This window comes from Emericellopsis cladophorae (assembly GCF_022114955.1).
Source record: "Emericellopsis cladophorae strain MUM 19.33 chromosome Unknown NODE_26_length_287487_cov_117_473679, whole genome shotgun sequence".
In the NCBI taxonomy this organism is placed as follows: Eukaryota; Fungi; Ascomycota; class Sordariomycetes; order Hypocreales; family Bionectriaceae; genus Emericellopsis; species Emericellopsis cladophorae.
Genome location: NW_026250951.1, coordinates 57,752 through 75,069, shown reverse-complemented (window position 1 = coordinate 75,069; position 17,318 = coordinate 57,752). Strand labels below are relative to the sequence as shown.

General features: G+C 55.3%; 6 protein-coding genes across 6 annotated transcripts; 3 read left to right on the top strand and 3 right to left on the bottom strand.

Annotated features, from left to right (window-relative positions):
• Nucleotides 1-3,779: 3,779 nt before the first annotated feature.
• J7T54_003084 (uncharacterized protein) lies at nucleotides 3,780-5,720 on the bottom strand (the record flags this gene model as incomplete). Its single annotated transcript, XM_051506889.1, has 2 exons — nucleotides 3,780-5,059; nucleotides 5,111-5,720. 2 exons carry the CDS (start codon nucleotides 5,718-5,720, stop codon nucleotides 3,780-3,782), a joined length of 1,890 nt encoding a protein of 629 aa, XP_051361798.1.
• Nucleotides 5,721-6,559: 839 nt separating this feature from the next.
• On the bottom strand, nucleotides 6,560-7,079 carry J7T54_003083 (60S ribosomal protein L30; the record flags this gene model as incomplete). Its single annotated transcript, XM_051506887.1, has 3 exons — nucleotides 6,560-6,658; nucleotides 6,799-6,953; nucleotides 7,004-7,079. The coding sequence occupies 3 exons, from the start codon at nucleotides 7,077-7,079 to the stop codon at nucleotides 6,560-6,562; spliced, it is 330 nt and encodes a 109-aa protein (XP_051361797.1).
• Nucleotides 7,080-7,447: 368 nt separating this feature from the next.
• J7T54_003082 (60S ribosomal protein L10-A) lies at nucleotides 7,448-8,292 on the top strand (the record flags this gene model as incomplete). The annotated part of the gene is made up of 3 exons (XM_051506886.1): nucleotides 7,448-7,492; nucleotides 7,619-8,003; nucleotides 8,057-8,292. The coding sequence occupies 3 exons, from the start codon at nucleotides 7,448-7,450 to the stop codon at nucleotides 8,290-8,292; spliced, it is 666 nt and encodes a 221-aa protein (XP_051361796.1).
• Nucleotides 8,293-9,583: 1,291 nt separating this feature from the next.
• J7T54_003081 (uncharacterized protein) lies at nucleotides 9,584-11,269 on the top strand (the record flags this gene model as incomplete). Its single annotated transcript, XM_051506885.1, has 1 exon — nucleotides 9,584-11,269. The coding sequence occupies one exon, from the start codon at nucleotides 9,584-9,586 to the stop codon at nucleotides 11,267-11,269; it is 1,686 nt and encodes a 561-aa protein (XP_051361795.1).
• A 2,743-nt stretch (nucleotides 11,270-14,012) lies between these two features.
• J7T54_003080 (uncharacterized protein) lies at nucleotides 14,013-15,260 on the top strand (the record flags this gene model as incomplete). The annotated part of the gene is made up of 1 exon (XM_051506884.1): nucleotides 14,013-15,260. The coding sequence occupies one exon, from the start codon at nucleotides 14,013-14,015 to the stop codon at nucleotides 15,258-15,260; it is 1,248 nt and encodes a 415-aa protein (XP_051361794.1).
• A 421-nt stretch (nucleotides 15,261-15,681) lies between these two features.
• On the bottom strand, nucleotides 15,682-17,280 carry J7T54_003079 (putative vacuolar protein sorting-associated protein-like protein; the record flags this gene model as incomplete). The annotated part of the gene is made up of 1 exon (XM_051506883.1): nucleotides 15,682-17,280. One exon carries the CDS (start codon nucleotides 17,278-17,280, stop codon nucleotides 15,682-15,684), a length of 1,599 nt encoding a protein of 532 aa, XP_051361793.1.
• Nucleotides 17,281-17,318: the final 38 nt, after the last annotated feature.

Here is a 17,318-nt window from a genome sequence, read left to right as displayed (position 1 = left end):
GCCACTGGGATGCACCTCTAAAGGTGATTCGAGTAGAAGACTGGATGGGATTGGATCATGTCGCCCATACAGGACGTGCTGATGCCCAACCCCAGAAAAATGGTGGTTGAGAAGGTCAGGTTTATGGACGCTGTATGTGGCTCGTCGTGCCTGCTCCTGTAGGTACGGTACGTGTACGTGCGTGGGTGGTCGGTCGTGCTGCTGCCGGTTGCCAGGTCTGTCCAGCGTCACAGGATTACCAGAGGCACAGTATTGTCCAGACTGTTGGGGCGCAGTTGATGGGTTGGAGAAGCGCAACGCTGTTCAGATGGCGTATTGTATTGTTGGCAGAGACGAAGAACGAGAGAGGTGCGCACGGGCTGACTTGACAGCCAAGAACGTCGAATTGGTCGGTCAAGTTGGGACTGGGGAAGCGAAGGGACCGGTGATGGGATGGCATGGGCGACGGAAGATTGTGAGCCAGCATGACACAACCTGTCGGGTTGTCCAACAAACGATGACGGGGATCCGCGCCAGTCGATATACAGTTAGAGCCGGGTACAGCGCAAGCCTGGTAGTGCACTGTTGCTGGGCCGCCTGCCCTGCACTGGCAGCACGGCACGCACTGCATTGATGACGGTGGAGCAATCCCCTCCGGCTGCAGACTGCGCCGTGTATCGAGTACGCGTCACCACACCCAGCGCACCAGCCTGGCGCAAGTACCTCTCTCTTGCAGGCATCATCGTTTGGGGGCCTGTGCAAATTGCTGGGATTAAAAAACCACTTCACCACAGCGTCACCAGTCGGCGCCTTCCGCTGCAATTCACACTCTGGTCACCCTGATGCAACGCACCGCGCAGCCCAGTCTGGTGATTCTCATTTTAAAGTTTGGACTATTAGTAAATGCATCAAATTTTCCAAGTTGCGCAATACAGTTGCTGTGTTGCGGCACTACTAAACGAGAGAAACGTCCTGCAGTAACAAGTGATTATCCGTGTCTTACTCGTGTCTCGATGAGTGTAATAGTAATAGGAAGTACAAGTGTACCATAGCAGCTCCTGCATGTGCTTATCCTCCGAGGCTCGAATTAGCACCGCACGACGTACTCTATTATTCACTCACTGTGCCTCGACCGAAACCTAGCCCTGGCTGTAAGCAGGGACAACGCACTCCGCGGAGCCAGACGCAAAGATGCCATGTGACCGCCTTGCCGGAGGATCTCCATAGGTGCTTCTACTACGTATACCACCACCACTCGGCTGTTCCTGGGAAGCTCTTAGCTGGCGCCGAAACAGGCTCGACGGCATGGCTCAGGTTCCTGTGTGTAATCATCGGCAATCTATTCAGAACAGGAAGGGGTCGACTGACCAGACCCGAACGACACCGCCATTTTCACCATGACCGTACATACACGCAGCCTACGAATATTATTGAACGAGCCCTAGAAATGACTGGACCCTCCCTTTCGTTGCTCCACAGTCTACTTATGCTCATGCTCAAGCACAAGATGATGAATTGGCACCGCTGGGCCGCTGGCAGCAAGCAGGCCACACACCTGTTGACAACGGGGAAGGTGCCGGTGCTAGCGGGCAGCCGGACCCTGCACGTTGGTCCCGTTCAATCCGGCCACTGTTGTCAGCAACAAACAACAGCATGAAACCTCGGTCAGAGAGGCTGCTTCTCCCGTCTTCCAGTCGACGGAGAATCGGGGAAGGCAACTGGAGCTGCGCAGAAACGCGTCAGACCCGGAATCGGTACGCACAATGCGATATTTTCTCCTCGACCTATCAGTGATATTTGGTCGATGGACTATGCGACTTATTATGCTCATGTACCCCGCAAACAACCATGCCCGTAGGCTGTAGGGCCACTGCGTGAAATGCAGTCGTAGGTTTTGCTCCGCCAGCAGTGCAGCAGTGCAGCACTGCGAGAGCTGAATCACGATCCCCCATCCCATTCCTGCCATTTCCTGGTTTCTGGCGTCACCGCTCAGTCAGGACTCAATCGCGCCAGGCGTTATCGGCTGGGAGAACAAAGGCACATATGTGTCATTTGTTGACAAACTTGACATGTTCACAACGAGTTGACCGACGCATCACGGCATGGCCGCCGCCGAGACTTTTGTGCCTCCCGCTATTACTGCATTCGGCAACGGTACCTGATCTTCCATCATGTTTCCCTAAAAGGCCTCGGCGCATAAGGCGTGGCAACATCAAAAAGGCACAACCTACTTCGGCGGATCGCGTGTCAGTTAACCTCACGCAGGATGTCGGACGTGGTGACAGCCAGGTAATCATGCCTCAGGACTCAAAGGGCATTCTGCTGGTCAGATGTGCTGTCAATGTAGTTGGGGCGCTCCCATTCCCCCACTATCTTCATAGGAAGCTTATCATTGCGTGAGCATGGGTTCCAAGAAGCTGAGAAGGCTTCAATCCTACGTTGGAGGACCGGGTCGCTATCTGGAGACGTGCTGTATGCGAGTCATTGCCATCAGATGTTCCTTAAACTTCTTCAGCGCAGTTTCGTGGTGTTCCAGAAGAGAATGCCGAGCTTCGACACTAGGGTGAGGTGGGCATGGCTTGTCACTGGCGCAGCAACAGGAAAACAATGCCGAAATTCTCTTCAATATCAGGTGAGCACTCCGTAGGCATTTGGGATACGTATGTCAAATTATCAATACGTAGCATTTTACAGTAGCACCCATTACTTTTAGGACCGGATCTGTCGTGCGGGTCGGTCCGTTGCGACGGACGTGGCTGCAACTATCGCACATGCAATTGAGCTAACCTACAGTTCGCAATGACAAGCTTGACAACAATAACGACGTGGGATGTACGGTTACCCTCTTCTAATTGTGTTCGTAAAGACAGTCAAAATCAATAATGAAGCCAAATTTAAGACAGGACGTATCCCTAATCATGCCACTGAGGAAATCAACCGGGTGGAATGGGAGGCATTGGATCATGGAAAGCGCCGCGTCCAAATCGTTTGCCGCATTCTTTTGGTCAATCATCAGAACTAAGAATACCAGGTAAAATAAGCAATAAGTTTGAAAAAAAAAAAAAAAGGAAAGAAAAAGAGAAACGTCAGCTGCTTCCGCCCGCTTTGACACACGGATGCCATTTTGGTCTACGTGTACATTGTCCAGCCTCTGAGGCTTTGACACGACACCCCTGCCATGCCATGCAGCAGCCTCGTCGTGACGGTGGTGGTTTGGGGCCTCACCTCACCACACCACAGACAACGATGGGCGCAGTTCAGGCCGCTATTCATATGCTTTTGCACAGCCTAGAGCATCCCATTAAAATGGCGCACAGCATGCCATAGCTAGCTTCCGCTGCGAAGCACACTCGAGAGACCAGCTGCTTTGTGCGGCCTGAAAATCTCGACGGATCATCCCAATCTCATAAGACACTTACATAAACTGATACAGACTTGTAGATAACGGTTTGCATAGAATGAGTGATAGCGCTGCAAGTCTGGTCAACCAGCCTCAATATACGTTGACACGACAAATACGACCCAGTGTCGCAGCCGTTGTGGCCTTCTGCAAACGTGAACCCATACAATGTCTTCAATCTCCGGACCAGCCGACAAAACCGTCCATGCGCCGTCATTGACCGTAATGATGTATACATGTTTGCCTCCTGAACGCTGACCCAGTCGTACACAATATACCCAGGACCCCTCTCCCCAACGACACCATGTATCCAAGTGATTACTCGTGAAAATTATCCCAACCCAGGCCCTATAGACAAATCCCTGCCAAGAATGAATGATCGCAGCGCTTCGATCGGACTCTACTCGGAAGTCTGGTTGCCCGTGCCCGTCGCCTCGTCCTTGCTGTCTTTCTTGGCCCAACTCCAGCTCGCAGGAATCCAGCTCGCCCGCTTGTCATTCTTGCCGACGTCAGGGTTTTCTTGCACAAGCCGCAGTGGCCGAGGCTTGCCGCCGGAAAATGTCGTCCCCTTGTCGCTATGAGATCGCGGAGGCGACTGCGAAGGCGGCGTTGACAGGTCACCGGAATCTCCGCTGACACTCGAGGTCTCACTGCGCATGCCCGGAAAGTTTCCGCTCGAGGCGGTCGTGTTGCTGCCCGATGGATAACGAGCTGCTGTGTTGGGGTTGTTGCCGGACATGGACGCTGGCGAGAAGAAGGACTGCGAGTGACGGGGGTTGTTCAGAGATGGTGAAATGGGGCCATCTGGCCCCTTGTACATCTGGCTCACAAGGCTTGCCGCTCCCGTGTACTGTTCACTCTGTGGTCGCGATCTTCGCGTGCTGGTTGATCGGGTGAGGTTGTTGATGGGAATGCTGGGCGCCGTTTCAGGATCGGTATGCGCCGAGTTGGCAGTCGACGTTTTGGGAGGCATCATCGACATGGGACGTTGCTTGGCCTTTGCAGGTCCCCCAACAGCCATGGTCTTGGCTCTCTGCAGGAAGGTCTGGCTTTTGTCCTCAGGAGGCGCGGGAAGGTCCTTATTCGTATCTGCTGCTGGCTTGATTTCTCCCGTCGAAGTGTCGAGGATCGACTCAAAGTCCTGGTGCTGCAAAAGGCGCTCGATGATCTTGTTAATGTACAACGTCAGCGCCTTGTTCTGCTCCTTCATCGACTTGAGTTCGCTCTCGAGGCGCGACTCAGTGCGCGGCTTGTCGCTTTCGCCGTCAGCCTCGGCCACTTCGCTGAGTTCGTCTGCTAGAGAGGAGCCGCCAGTCTTGCCCTCGAGCGCAGCGAGTGCATCCTGATTCGAGTTGGCGCCCATGTAGCTAAAGTCGGTTTGACCAAAGTCGCCCTTGAGTGTACGCTCCTGCAGAAGCAACTGATAGCTTTCGTTGTCCTCCATCAGACGCGCATTCGCCATACGCGCCTCCATCAGGAGGCGCTCGACTTCCTGCAGCCGCCCACCGCCTTGGTTCTCCGTTTCGACGAGCTTGATCTGGGCCTCGGCGAGTTCGAGGCGAAGCGACTCGATGAGCTTGTCTTTCTGGAGGATGAGCTTCGAGCTGTTGCGCGAGTCACTTCGCTGCAGAGACGACGGCGGTGCGAAGCTGTTGCCATCAAGAGACGGTGAGTGATTCGCTATCGTCGTTAGCATGAATGCGCGCAAGGCCATGTAAAAGCAGGACTAACCTTGGCGCGAAGGCCTGCCCTCGTCTTCACCGTTGTTTCTTGACGCCAAGCTGTCCTTTAGGCGCTGTATCACAGTTTGCATCTCCTCTTCCCGATTGGCCATTTCCTCTTTCTCCTTGAGAATGGAGCTCCTCTCCGACTCGTAGATGGATTCCATCTCTCTGATCTGGCGCGTCGCCTCGCGCTTCTCGTTGCTGAGCGTTTCGATGTGCTCCTCGAGTTCGTGCACCTTCTCCTCCATCTTGGCCGATTCTTTCGTAGAGTCCTCCAGCTTCGATTGCAGCACGTCGATTTGCTTCTTGTGTTGCTCAGACTGCTTTTCTTCCTTCTCGAGTCGTTGCTGCAGATCCTCGACTGCGGCTGCGGCGTCTGCGCGAGCTTCCGAATCGGCGCCGCTCATGCCGCCCGTGTCTCGTCGCGTGATCGCTGCTCGAGCTGACACAGGCGTGCCTGTGCGAACTGATCGTGTGCGGGCGTGTCCACTGGCAGGTGTCGAAGTTGAGCGCGCTGAGTTACTGCGCGACGGTGACGAGCTGGGGGACGAGCCGGTCTCCGCGTTCGATACTCGCCCGACGCCTCCAGAAGGAGGCTTCTTGGGGGCGGTGGACATGGTGGGTGCTGGCGTATGGTCGTGTAAATAATGCTCGATGGGTGCTGAAACTACGTCGGCCAGTAGATACAATCAGCGTGTGGGTAGCGGCGACTGTATATCTCGAAAATACGGTGTCGGGTTGCTTGCTTCGAATCCTAAGTTCTGTAGTGATATCGAAGGACCCCTGGTCTGAGGTCTTCACAACAAAGGGGACAAGGTGGACAGTCTCCGACTGGGGCGCCACACGGTGCTGCCCCGCCGAAACCGATGTTTCGTGCTTAGCGTGTTTGAAAAGATTGGCTTCAGTATGCAGCGGCGCGCAGTCCCTAAGGTGTGGGTTAGAGATCTGTGAGGAAATAAACGAAACCCAGAGCATCAAAGTCTATAAGAGATTGTATGTCGACGACGATCCAATCGCCTTCGTCATTCATGTACAAAGCCGTTACGATCCGGTGCCACCTCGCTACCCTGCGCCTCACCCACAACCCCTCGCGCCACACAGTGCGCAGCTACTCGATTACTGGGATCCCAGATTAAGGCAAAGAGGAATGCAATTTGCTCGACATTGTACTATTACAGCACCATGTCTTAGCGGAGCTTGTGAGCCGCCTTGAGCAGGACATGCAAACCATGTTACATGCATAGGCATCACAAAGAATAAACTTGTAGCGGCGGATAGATCATTGTATTGTTTCATTTGGGCCAAGATCTTGTATCTGGTCACATTGACGAGCCCGAAACAGGGTGTGCGAGCACCCACAGCCACCTCATTTCGCATCGCATGACTGGTATCCTCAAGAGCCCAAAACCAATTTTCCGAAACGCCTCCTAATGCATTTTCCGTTGGCTCAGACCACTTAAGCCTGCTGGTCGGCGAGGATATCGGAGTCACCGGCGTCGAGGATGGCCATGGTGCCGCAACGGAAGAGCTTACCGCAAGCGGTACCAAGCTCAATCTGTGGAGGAACGTGTAAGCCGATGTGCACCCTCCAAAGTCTGGAAAGACTTCTTCTCTGGGTATGCTGTGGAGGATCTCTCCAGGACAGCAGAGGCAGATGCAGAAGCAGAAGCAGAATCTACGAGGCTGGGAACTTACGTTGTTGCCGCCAAAGTGGTGGATGGGGGCCTTGGAAAGCATGGAGTAGTACTCAAGCTCGCTCTTGCGGAGAGGAGGAGTATTGCCAGCAATGATGATGAGCTTGGCCTTGCCGGAGCGGAGGGACTTGAGGGTCGACTTGTAACCAAGGGTGACTGTACACAAGTTAGATTGAGGAATTTGATGCCGTTGAGATGGAGCGTACCCTTGCCAGACTTCATCACAAGCGCAAGCTTGGAGTTGAGGGAGTTGGCATCCTTCTTGCTCTTCTTGACGGCCATCTTGTCGTTGGATTGCTGGGCGTTCCTCGAGGTGGCTGTTGGTGATGTGGTGAAGGTTGGATTGACAAGAAGTTCGCTGCGTGCTGCAATGGATTTTGCACTTCCACCAGACCATCACGGCATGGTGGGGCAAAGGGCACCATCCGGCTGGCCAATCAATACGAGCTCCACCAGAATCGTTAAGCCCTAAAGTGCCGAAGTTCACACGACGCCACCACTCTTGAGTCACACGGGCTTTGAAATCAGGCGAATGGGTGGATTTGTCAGTGCAGCGCTCCAGGAGGACTTGGGTCTTTTTCGCCGGACGAACTTGCATCTCCCCTCGATCAACATCACCACCCCCACGACTCATCAGCAATACCGACAAGATGGCTCGCCGTCCCGCCCGTTGCTACCGCTACTGCAAGAACAAGGTGAGTTTTTGAAGGATGGGGAGAGCGTGGACGGCCTCGAAGCTCCCGGCTGAGCGCACCTGTGCGCTTCTCTGGTTGACATGCGTCACGAATTGTTGGAACAGAAGCATCTAACATCATCACCAGCCGTACCCTAAGTCGCGCTTCAACCGTGGTGTCCCCGACCCCAAGATCCGCATCTTCGATCTCGGTCGCAAGCGTGCCAACGTCGACGACTTCCCCCTCTGCGTCCACCTGGTCTCCAACGAGTATGAGCAGCTGAGCTCTGAGGCCCTTGAGGCTGCCCGCATTTGCGCCAACAAGTTCCTCGTCAAGAACGGTGGCAAGGAGTCGTTCCACCTCCGTGTCCGCGCTCACCCCTTCCACGTCGTCCGTATCAACAAGATGTTGTCGTGCGCCGGTGCCGATAGATTGCAGACCGGTATGCGTGGTGCCTTTGGCAAGCCCAACGGCACTGTCGCCCGTGTCAACATTGGCCAGATCCTCATGAGCGTCCGCACCCGTGACTCCAGTATGTTTCCCCCTTCAAGTTTGCGATGCCTACGTTATACTAACTCTCCACAGACCGTCACCTTGCTCTCGAGGCCTTCCGCCGTTCGCAGTACAAGTTCCCTGGTCGCCAAAAGATCATCGTCTCCAAGAACTGGGGCTTCACCCCTCTTCGCCGTGATGAGTACCTGGAGCGCAAGGCCGCCGGCCGTGTCAAGGTTGACGGTGCCTACGTCCAGTTCCTCAGCAACCACGGCAACCTGAGGCAGAACATGCGCCGCTTCCCCGAGGCTTTCCAGCAGGAGGCTTAAATGGAATTGGTACATGGGTTATGGCGTCAATGAGGAATGTTACATAGACTCTACGGGGTGTAACGACAATTGATTTGAGGCTTTTGTCTCCGGCTGATACCAAAGGCAGTGATCTTTCGCAGTGCATGCATAATTGGCGACTGGCGAGGAAATACAGAATATGTTGATGAATCCTCTCGCGTATCGAAAGATGTAACTCTGACCTTGAGTCTGCTCTCGCGGGCTAGTATCATTATACAGACTTGTACCACACACGTAGCGAGCGCGCAGAGCAGTCGTCAGAGCTAGGCACATCCCCTTTTCATGTATGTTGCAGTAAGGCACTGCTACCGGTACCTTATCCTATGGTGCATTGCACTTCCCTAGCGTACGTTGTAGATCTCACAATTGCGTCCATGGTGCTTTCAGGCTCGTGGCATCAAAGTATAAGACGGAATAAGGCAGCAGATAAGGCCGTAAGGTAAATTGTCTGCCTTTGTACCAAGTAGCTAGACTTATGAAGGCATAGGGAGAACACAAAACATAGAGTTGGGTTGGATGAGGCAATACGCAGCCAATAGCGCTGCGTCCACTCTCTAGGCTGGCTTCAGTATCCGTACAATGACGAGCAATATGTGCACGTACTGATTGTCAGCGTCGGCTGCTAGTTTTCTACCAGCAAGCAATGTTGTCGCATCACGCGCGAATACGTATCGAGGCTCGACCGCCACATTATCAGGCTGATCGGGACAGACGGGAGAGGCGGCTATTGATTAGTCCAGTCTTCCGTCAGCGTTTGAGGAGGTGACAACGCACGCGACTACTTTCGCTGGACGACAGCTATTCCTGGCAGACCGCCCCCACTCCAGTCGCAGATCCTCCTCCCGATACTGTTGACTGAATGACGCCCAAATCAGGTACTCGAGTCAGCTGGGCCTCTGCCACAGGTGTAGCCACCCGAGCCCCCCAACAGAGTCGAGACGCCATTCCGTCAATTCCCTGTTTCCCCTTCTCAAGTCACAAATTAGGGGTATCGGCGAGGAAACCCCTCGTATACTCCTCGGGCCTTCATCAGATACTAACAGTTTCCCTCAACATCATTGATTGCTGCATTCGTCGACGCGGGGACTTTATGGCTCGTTAAGGCTACGGTGGTCCACTGTATCTTATCACCATCTGCCGTTATCAGCAGACCCCAGTCGATCAGTACCATTCCCCGATAACCGTAACCGCAAGCCATCGTCATTAATACAGCGCACCACGTCCTTTGAGCTGAGGCACATTCACTTCTCAACAAACGCCAGAAATCAACATGGCGTTCCATCAGCCGACTCGCCAGGCCGTGCAGCGGGCATTTCGCCAGGAAGACCGCGAGACTGGCGTGTCCCAAGCCCGCCCATCGGTGGACCCGCATCGTCTCGATGAGTCGCAGACCAGCTGGGTACTCTTTGCTCCCGCTACAGATGCAGGGACAGCGACTACAGCAACAGAATCCGATTCCAGCGCAGCACGTCCCGCGAGTGTACAAACCCCCGGACGATCGAGGGTGAGCGATCTCGGCAGCCTACGCACCGCTGCGAGGTCGGGGAGCGATGCACCGTCAGCGGCTCCATCGGTAGATGAAGCAGTGGTCGAGGAGGACGGGGAATTAGACAGCCTCGACAGCCACCTCCCTTCTTTTCGCTCACTTCCAGGGAGGCACTCCCATTCACAGCAAGGCAATTACCAAGACGCAACTGTCTTCCCCGGCCACGATGGGCTTGGCTCATTCAACTTGGACAACCTTGCGTCGGCGGCAGAGGCCCAGGACCACCTCTACCAGTTCGAGCAGTTCAACCCGAAGCGGAATCGCCGACGAAGGGAGAGTTTCGAGCACCCACATATTGACTGGGAGGACGAGCGGGTGCGGGAGACAGAGAAAACGCAGCGGATCGAAGCTTGGCGCCTGGAGCATAGCCAGGTCCTCCTGGAAGAGATCCAACGAGAGACCCGGCGAAGACGGAAGTCTCAGGCTGCTCTCCGACATGTGCGGGCAACGCAGCCTGCCGCGAAAGCATCGCAACCCATCGATGATTCTGACAGTATGACCTGGCATGATGAGGACGACGATGTGTCGGCAGACCAAGACGCTGATGGCTTCCTCGCCGCATTTATGCAACGAGTCATCAAGAACATTCTTGGTATAGATGACCGCATGCTGTCAATACTATTTGGCGAGGGCATGCCGGAAAGCGAGGAACTGTCGAGCACGCCGCGAGCCTCGCAGCTGAGCGGCCAGATTGCAGAGTCAAGTGAGTCGTGGCAGACGCAAATGCTGGAACGGGTCTCGCGAGAGCTTGGGCTGCTGGTCAACCAACTGTCTCACCATCCCGGAGCTTTCTCAACGTATCAGCGGATGCAGCAAATGCCTCTGCCATACGCTGGCCTACCTGTGATACCTGAAAGCGGGAGTGTCTTGGACACAAAAGACCACCGTGATGCATCATCAGAACGGCCCAAGTCCCCCGAATTCGCACCAACAATACCCCAAGCCACTCGAGCCCTGAACATCCCAGGGCGTCACGACACGTCGACTGAAGAGGATGTGAAAATGGGTGATGCCTTCACAAAGGAAGAGTGGGAGCGTGACCTTGACATCAAGCTAGTCTTCAAGTACATCCGGTCCCGCTTCACCTCTCGCAGTGCAGCACCTCAGGCTGCCACCAACAGCTCGTCCAGCATGCAGGACGCAGCCGCCAAGGCCGCGCGCGTCCGTCAGCATCACCCATTGATTGCACGTCCGCGCACGGCGGCCGAGCGGCGATCGTTCAAGGTGGTCGCTGGACCGAGCAGCCCTGTCGCCATGCGCCACAACAGCAGCTGCGCCAGTCAGAGCACGCGGCGATCAGCGAGAAGGAGCAGCGTCTCGTCGCGGCATTACTGGGACATTGGCGGCTCTCTGGGGACTGGATCCATGATCGCCCCAACAGGGCCGATGGGGAGTTGGGGAGAGGTCTGACGGCACTGGGAGTGTGCATAGTGTACAATATTATGACATGGGAGCATATGCAGCGCGTCATCTTTAGGACATATTTGAGAGATTACAGTATACACAATGTTGGTGTGATAGAAAGCCGCCATTGCTCAACTTCCTGTCACACACCACCGTCGCAACACAGTTAGTCGAGTCATCATTTCGCCTCACGTGTGATTCGCGATTCTAGAATCATCGTCGAGATCGCCGACAACGCGCATGTTGACTACCATCCAATAATTGACGCAGCCTCGCCGTAGACGAAAGCATCTTTGCGTGATACACAAGGTAATATTGACTTAGAAGCAGACACACCGCCCGCTGTCGCTGACTCAAGAGACGGGGAATGCTTGCAGGTAGATTCTATTGGTGAGTGGTGACAATCACTGAGAAAGTACTATCAGGAGAACGCGCGCCGCGTAAAGCCCCTCGTCGCACCAAAATGCGCGCGAGTTATAGAGAGGCATCTCCCCAGGGTACTTAAAGGTGGATCCTACTGGGCGCTGCTTTATCGGTGGCTTTCCACATCAGTGTGGCCTTGGAACTGCGCACTCGCTGGAGGATTGAAATTGATCGCTTCATAATGCGAAGAAGCAAGGTATTGCATCAGACCAATCGATCTAAACATTTCCAATTCGCTCAACGACATGAAAAAGTCGTAGTCCCCGCACACACACTAGTAGCCTCCAGTCATTCCTGGGGTCAAAACCAGCGGCCCCGAATTGCCTGACCTGGACTGGCGCAGCGCGTCGGGACGTGTCGCAGACCCCCACAAGACGCTGGCGCCCGCCCGCCTCCACGACCAGTTCCGACCAGCAATCGCTGTCGACGACGGATCTTCGTCCTGCATCTGCGTTCGTCTGCCCTGCGCTGCCTTGACTGCTTTCCCGCCTATAAAGATTGGTCTGCCCCTCGCTCTCATTCCATCAATTGTTATCATTTTTTTTTGTTTGTCGTGGGCAGCGGGCAGGCATTGAGCTCAACAGCAAAGCGCAATTGTCCAGGCCTCTCGACTGATCTCGAAATGTTTCCTTGGTCAGTCGTCATCCGCGCCAACACATTGACCCATGGGGTCGCTTGCCATCATCTGGACTGACTTTGCGCTTAGTGCAATGTTCTAGAGACCGACGACCTCATTGCACGACCGCTTTGGTCCGAGCTGGCTGCTCGTCCTCGAAGCGCGCGCCCAGCGACGACGGAGCCCACGAGGCCATGATACCCGATGGCGACGAACGCTTACGACCGTGAAAACTGTGGTGCGCCCTTTGCCGACATATTCAATGACCCTGTCGCCTCCCTACCCCGACCTGGCACGGTTGGCCTTCCCGGAGGAGGGTGTAATTATGTCGACCTGAGTCCTGGTGCTAATGGCGCCAAATGTGGTTGCCGACGTTTCTGGGTAAGGTCCGCTGAGATAAGCCCAGATATTGGCGGCGCAGGGTGGTGTATGTGCAATCATCATGCCTGCTTCCATGATGATGGGCCTCGAGATACTCCTCCTCCCCTAGAGGCATATGGACCAGGACAGGAGAATGAGCGCCCAAGGACAGGTCGCGAACCTCTGAGCCCCATGGTGGACCTTGGACTGCAAATGCCGCCGCCTCCTGTGGCCAATCCTCGGATGGACTTCCCAATTTTTGACGATGGCCTAGGATTGTTTCGCAACATCTCGGATCATGCCCCCCTTGCGGAAATCCATGGACCACAGGATGCCGCGAACCCTCCTGGATCTCTTCCCGATACGTTGGCATGGGGCGACGCGGGAGCCTCGCTTGCGCCGTCAATGCCAAAGAGTGTCGTCCCTCCTCACACCATCTGCCCCTCCCAGGCCACGTCTACTACTTCCTCCGTCAGGGGCAGATATCTTCGTCCGTTTGCTGGAAAAGGACTTACTACACTTGACATCCCCAAAGAGCTGCCATATTGCTCACCATCACGGTTCCTTCCAGGGTTCTCGCAGTCATCTCAGGTACCAAAGAATGGCCTAAGCAATCCTACCGTGGTCGGAGGGGATACACAGGCCGAGATCTGCGCCCAGCCATCTCAAGGCGTGGATCGTGAGACCTTCCAAAATTTGTCTGATACTGTTGGAGCCCATGAGCAACGCTTGGATCAATTAGAGACAGTGTCCTTCTCGGCGCCTGCCCACGATGACTGCCAGGAAAAGCATGATCACACCGACCTGCGGATCACCGATCTGGAGAGTCGAATGGAGGAGACAGAAAAGCTCAATGCCGCCAGACTGGCTGAGAAGAATGATGATGCTACAGCTAGTGTAGCATCATTCTCAACAGTCGGACCAATCCACTCACAAGATTTCCAAAGCCAGTTGCAGGCCTTGCAAGCGCAGGTCACATCGCTGCAATCGTCTCTGCCAACATTCATTCATCCTTGGGAGGTGGAGGTCGTTTTCTTGCCTTTCCCGCTCAAGAGGCTGTGGCTGGAACCTCACCAATTCAAATCAGAGTCCAATGGGCTTGACGACTGGACGCAGATGCCTATGACTTGCAGCACGAATTCGAGACGCTCAATGTCCCCGTTTCCAGGTGACTGGGCGCCCAAAGACCACGATACCGAATGGCTCCTACCTAAGGCCTGTGGTGATAAGAGCATCATTGACCGAAGGTTGCGGAGTCGGGGTCTGATCAAGACAGTCTCTGTTAAAGGCGGAGATGCACGCAGTGTCCAAACCGCTATGCGTTCGGTATTTGGTGACACCTGGAAAGAGATGGGGCTTCCCTCCGCCCCTGAAGCCCCCGGCCCTCCACAATCTCAGTTCCTTGGTCTACAGTCGTCTTGGATCCCCCTGCGCAAAGTGCACAAAGATTCTCGACTCAGATTCCTCACCCCGGCGGAGATGCTCAACCCAACTGTTTGGGACGTGCAGTTTCTCAACTCTGTGATGATGCGCGCTTCCGAGCCGCGCCTTTTCATCACTCATCCTGACGCCTATCTTCAAGACTTTCAGTCGTACGAAACGGGCTGGACCTGGCAAAGAGTGCGCGAGCTCACTCGCGTCTACACGGAGAACGAGTCCTCACAGCAGGTGCCCGAAGCCGATGCGCTCGAAGACTGCTGGGCCTGGACCGACACCCTGGACGAATTACCAGGCACACAAACTTCCATGAGCATGCGCAACGAGCGCAGTCGCCTTCGTGCTTCTACTGGATCACCTGCTGTCCAGAACATGACGTCGTGGCGGTCTAGCAGCCCCGTTGTGGGTGTATCGTCGGCCGGCCAATCTCTCATTCGTCGTAACAGACGGCCCTCTTACATCCGGACTACCTCGGTTCCGCTGGAAGGTGTTGGTGGCCACCCCTCACCCATGACCACGGCACGTCGAAGGGTCATGTCAGGTGGCCACAGCAGGCGAGCATCGCCCAGCGTCAGAGGAGGTCCACAGTTCGCCGTCAGTAAGAGACGTCGGGCAAGGTCACCCAGCTACGCACGCTTCACACCGCGGTTCACCACGTCGCCGAGCCCCATGCCCATGTCGCACGAGCGACACTATGTCCGAGGCACTACCCCCTTCGCCTATGCGACACCCCACAGCAATGCGCCCCTACAAGAGGCGCGTACCATCCGTGCAGGAAGTGCCGCGCCTGTTCCTGCTGAGTACATGGCCGATATGGCCTACGACGAACTGTACGAGATTGAGATCTACGAGAGCGATTCGGAGATGTCGTTTGGAGAAGACGAAGACGACGATGAGGAGGACGAGGAGGATAACATCGCCTCGGCAAATCTCAGCGCACTTGTTCCCCATGCCCAGCCACAGCGGCGTACACACCTGCCGGAAGATGAACCCTGGCCGGGAATCGAGGATCAGGAGCAGCAAATGTCGGATGGTGAGAATGTCGACCCTGCCGAGGACAGGCGGAGTGTTGCGAGCAGTCAGCCATCAGAATATCCCAGCACGAATCGCGCGTGGCCGGAGGATACGGCTGCCGGTTTTCGCATCCACGAGGATGCGTGACTATATCTCGAATCGCTTGATACTGCTGTACATGGTTCGCTTCTGTTGGCTACGAATCGAAGAAGGCATGGCGTTTGTTGCGATATACCACACATACGTATAGGAGTTTGTTGGCAATCCTTTTGGCTGGGCAATTTAATAGATAGCAGATCGAGGTTGCGTGTACTGTAGTGATCTCTACTTCTGTACAATGGGATCTTCTCAACTCGTATGCAGTTCTCACACATGTAGAAGTCTTGAATGAAATTCTCAATGACATAAATTCATAGCGCTGGTCATAGTTTGCAGGGGGGGTATCGACCACCGCCGCACGTCGTCTAAAGTAAACAAATTCGCAGGAAAACAGCCTCACTCCGTCCCAAGCCATGTGTATCGGAAACGCCATAACTCTAGTTTCCCCATTGGAAGGAAAAAACATATCTCAGTACCATGTTCCCTTGGGGTCAAGCTCGTACGCGATCCGACACTTCTCCGCCTGGCAGAGCGTCGATCGGTTCAACGACTTGAACTTGGGCCCGTCTGGCCCCGTCACGTAATGATACTGTCCGAACAACCGCCACTGCCTGATGTCGGCCAGCGAGTAGACCTCGTCGCCCCAACGACCAGAGAAATGGAACCAAGATGTTGGCGCAGAAGGGTTCTCGGCGGCTGGCACCAGAGACCTTGACTCGTGGTGAGGGAAGGCGGTCTGTTGATTCAGGAGGACGTCTTCAGGCGGAACTTCAGGTGTGGTGTCCGGGTTTCTGTCGAACGATTCGCGGGTGTAATCATAGTGGTAAGCGTATCTGTTTAGCGCTGGATCCCAGAGAGGGCCTTTATCTGTAATATCCCGCAGCAGATCAAAGGGGATAATGTACGGATGAGGACCGGGCAGCGGGTACATGGCATGCGATCCAACGGCCGAGTAGATGATGGGTCGGCCATCGCTGGATTTTTCCATAGCCTCCCACGCGTAGGCCTGACCGCCCTCGTGCTCAGAAAAGTACATGCCCCTGGGCACGCCGTTTTCGAAACGGACCATGCAGTGCTCCCAGTCACCGACGTGGTTCCCGAACCGGACGCCTAGCACGGTCTGGCCGAGGTTGTACGAGTAAAAGAAGAACCAGAATGCGTCGACGACGCCGGAGCCCTTGTCGACGACAACGAGCACGGCGGGAGCAGCCGAGTAGCCATCAGCGTCGGGCTTGTGACCGCGCGTGGTCAAGCGCTTGGCCTGCTGGAGGTCCGAAGGAAGCGAACGGGGTGTCTTGCGCGGGTCGGATATGCGGTTCAGCGGATGCGCCTTGTCGACATCGTACCACGTCGTGGATTCACGGTCAATGGGCAGATCACCGCTCTTGTGCTTGTGAGGCGGCGCAATGCCAACGCTCGGGTCTTCCTCAAACGGCGTAGGGATACTGTCATGGCTGTGGAGCCAGTCTGGCCGCTGCTCGACGTCATCGTTGCTACGCAGAACAACAGACCCGCCGAGCTTGTTCAACTGGTCCAGGTTGGATAGTGACCATGGTGTTTCGGTTTTATTGAGAGGCATGCCGTCAACGTAGACGGTCATGTGCTGGACGTGCTCCTTGATGTCGGACGGCCAGAACTCCTCGCCCGAGTAGAGATGTACTAGCGGCGCATACTGGTTGACATAGTCCGGGATCTCCTCGACCACTCGTCTTCTCTCGTGCCTGTCCCGCTTCTTGTCCGCCCTCGGGGGCTCGTCATCTTCCCAATTCGTCGCTCTCTTCTTCAACTCGCCGCGGATCTTGTCGTTCTCCTCCCAGAAGCCGTCGACGAGGTCATCCAGCGCTGCGGGGTCCTTGCGAAGATGGTGCAGCCCGCACAGCGAGATCCATCGACAGGCCTGCCGGTCGAGGAAATAATGGCTGCTGGACACCCAGCGACGGTCGCGTGCGCGCTTCTCTGCGTCGGGTTCGGTGGGGTCGAGGTATCGTGGCACGGCCCATGCAGTGAATGAGGCCAGTGTCACGAGCGTGACAAGGATTATCAGCCGCCGAACCCAGATCACCGCCATCGTGGGCCTTTTTCGAAGTGAAGACGACGGAAGATCGA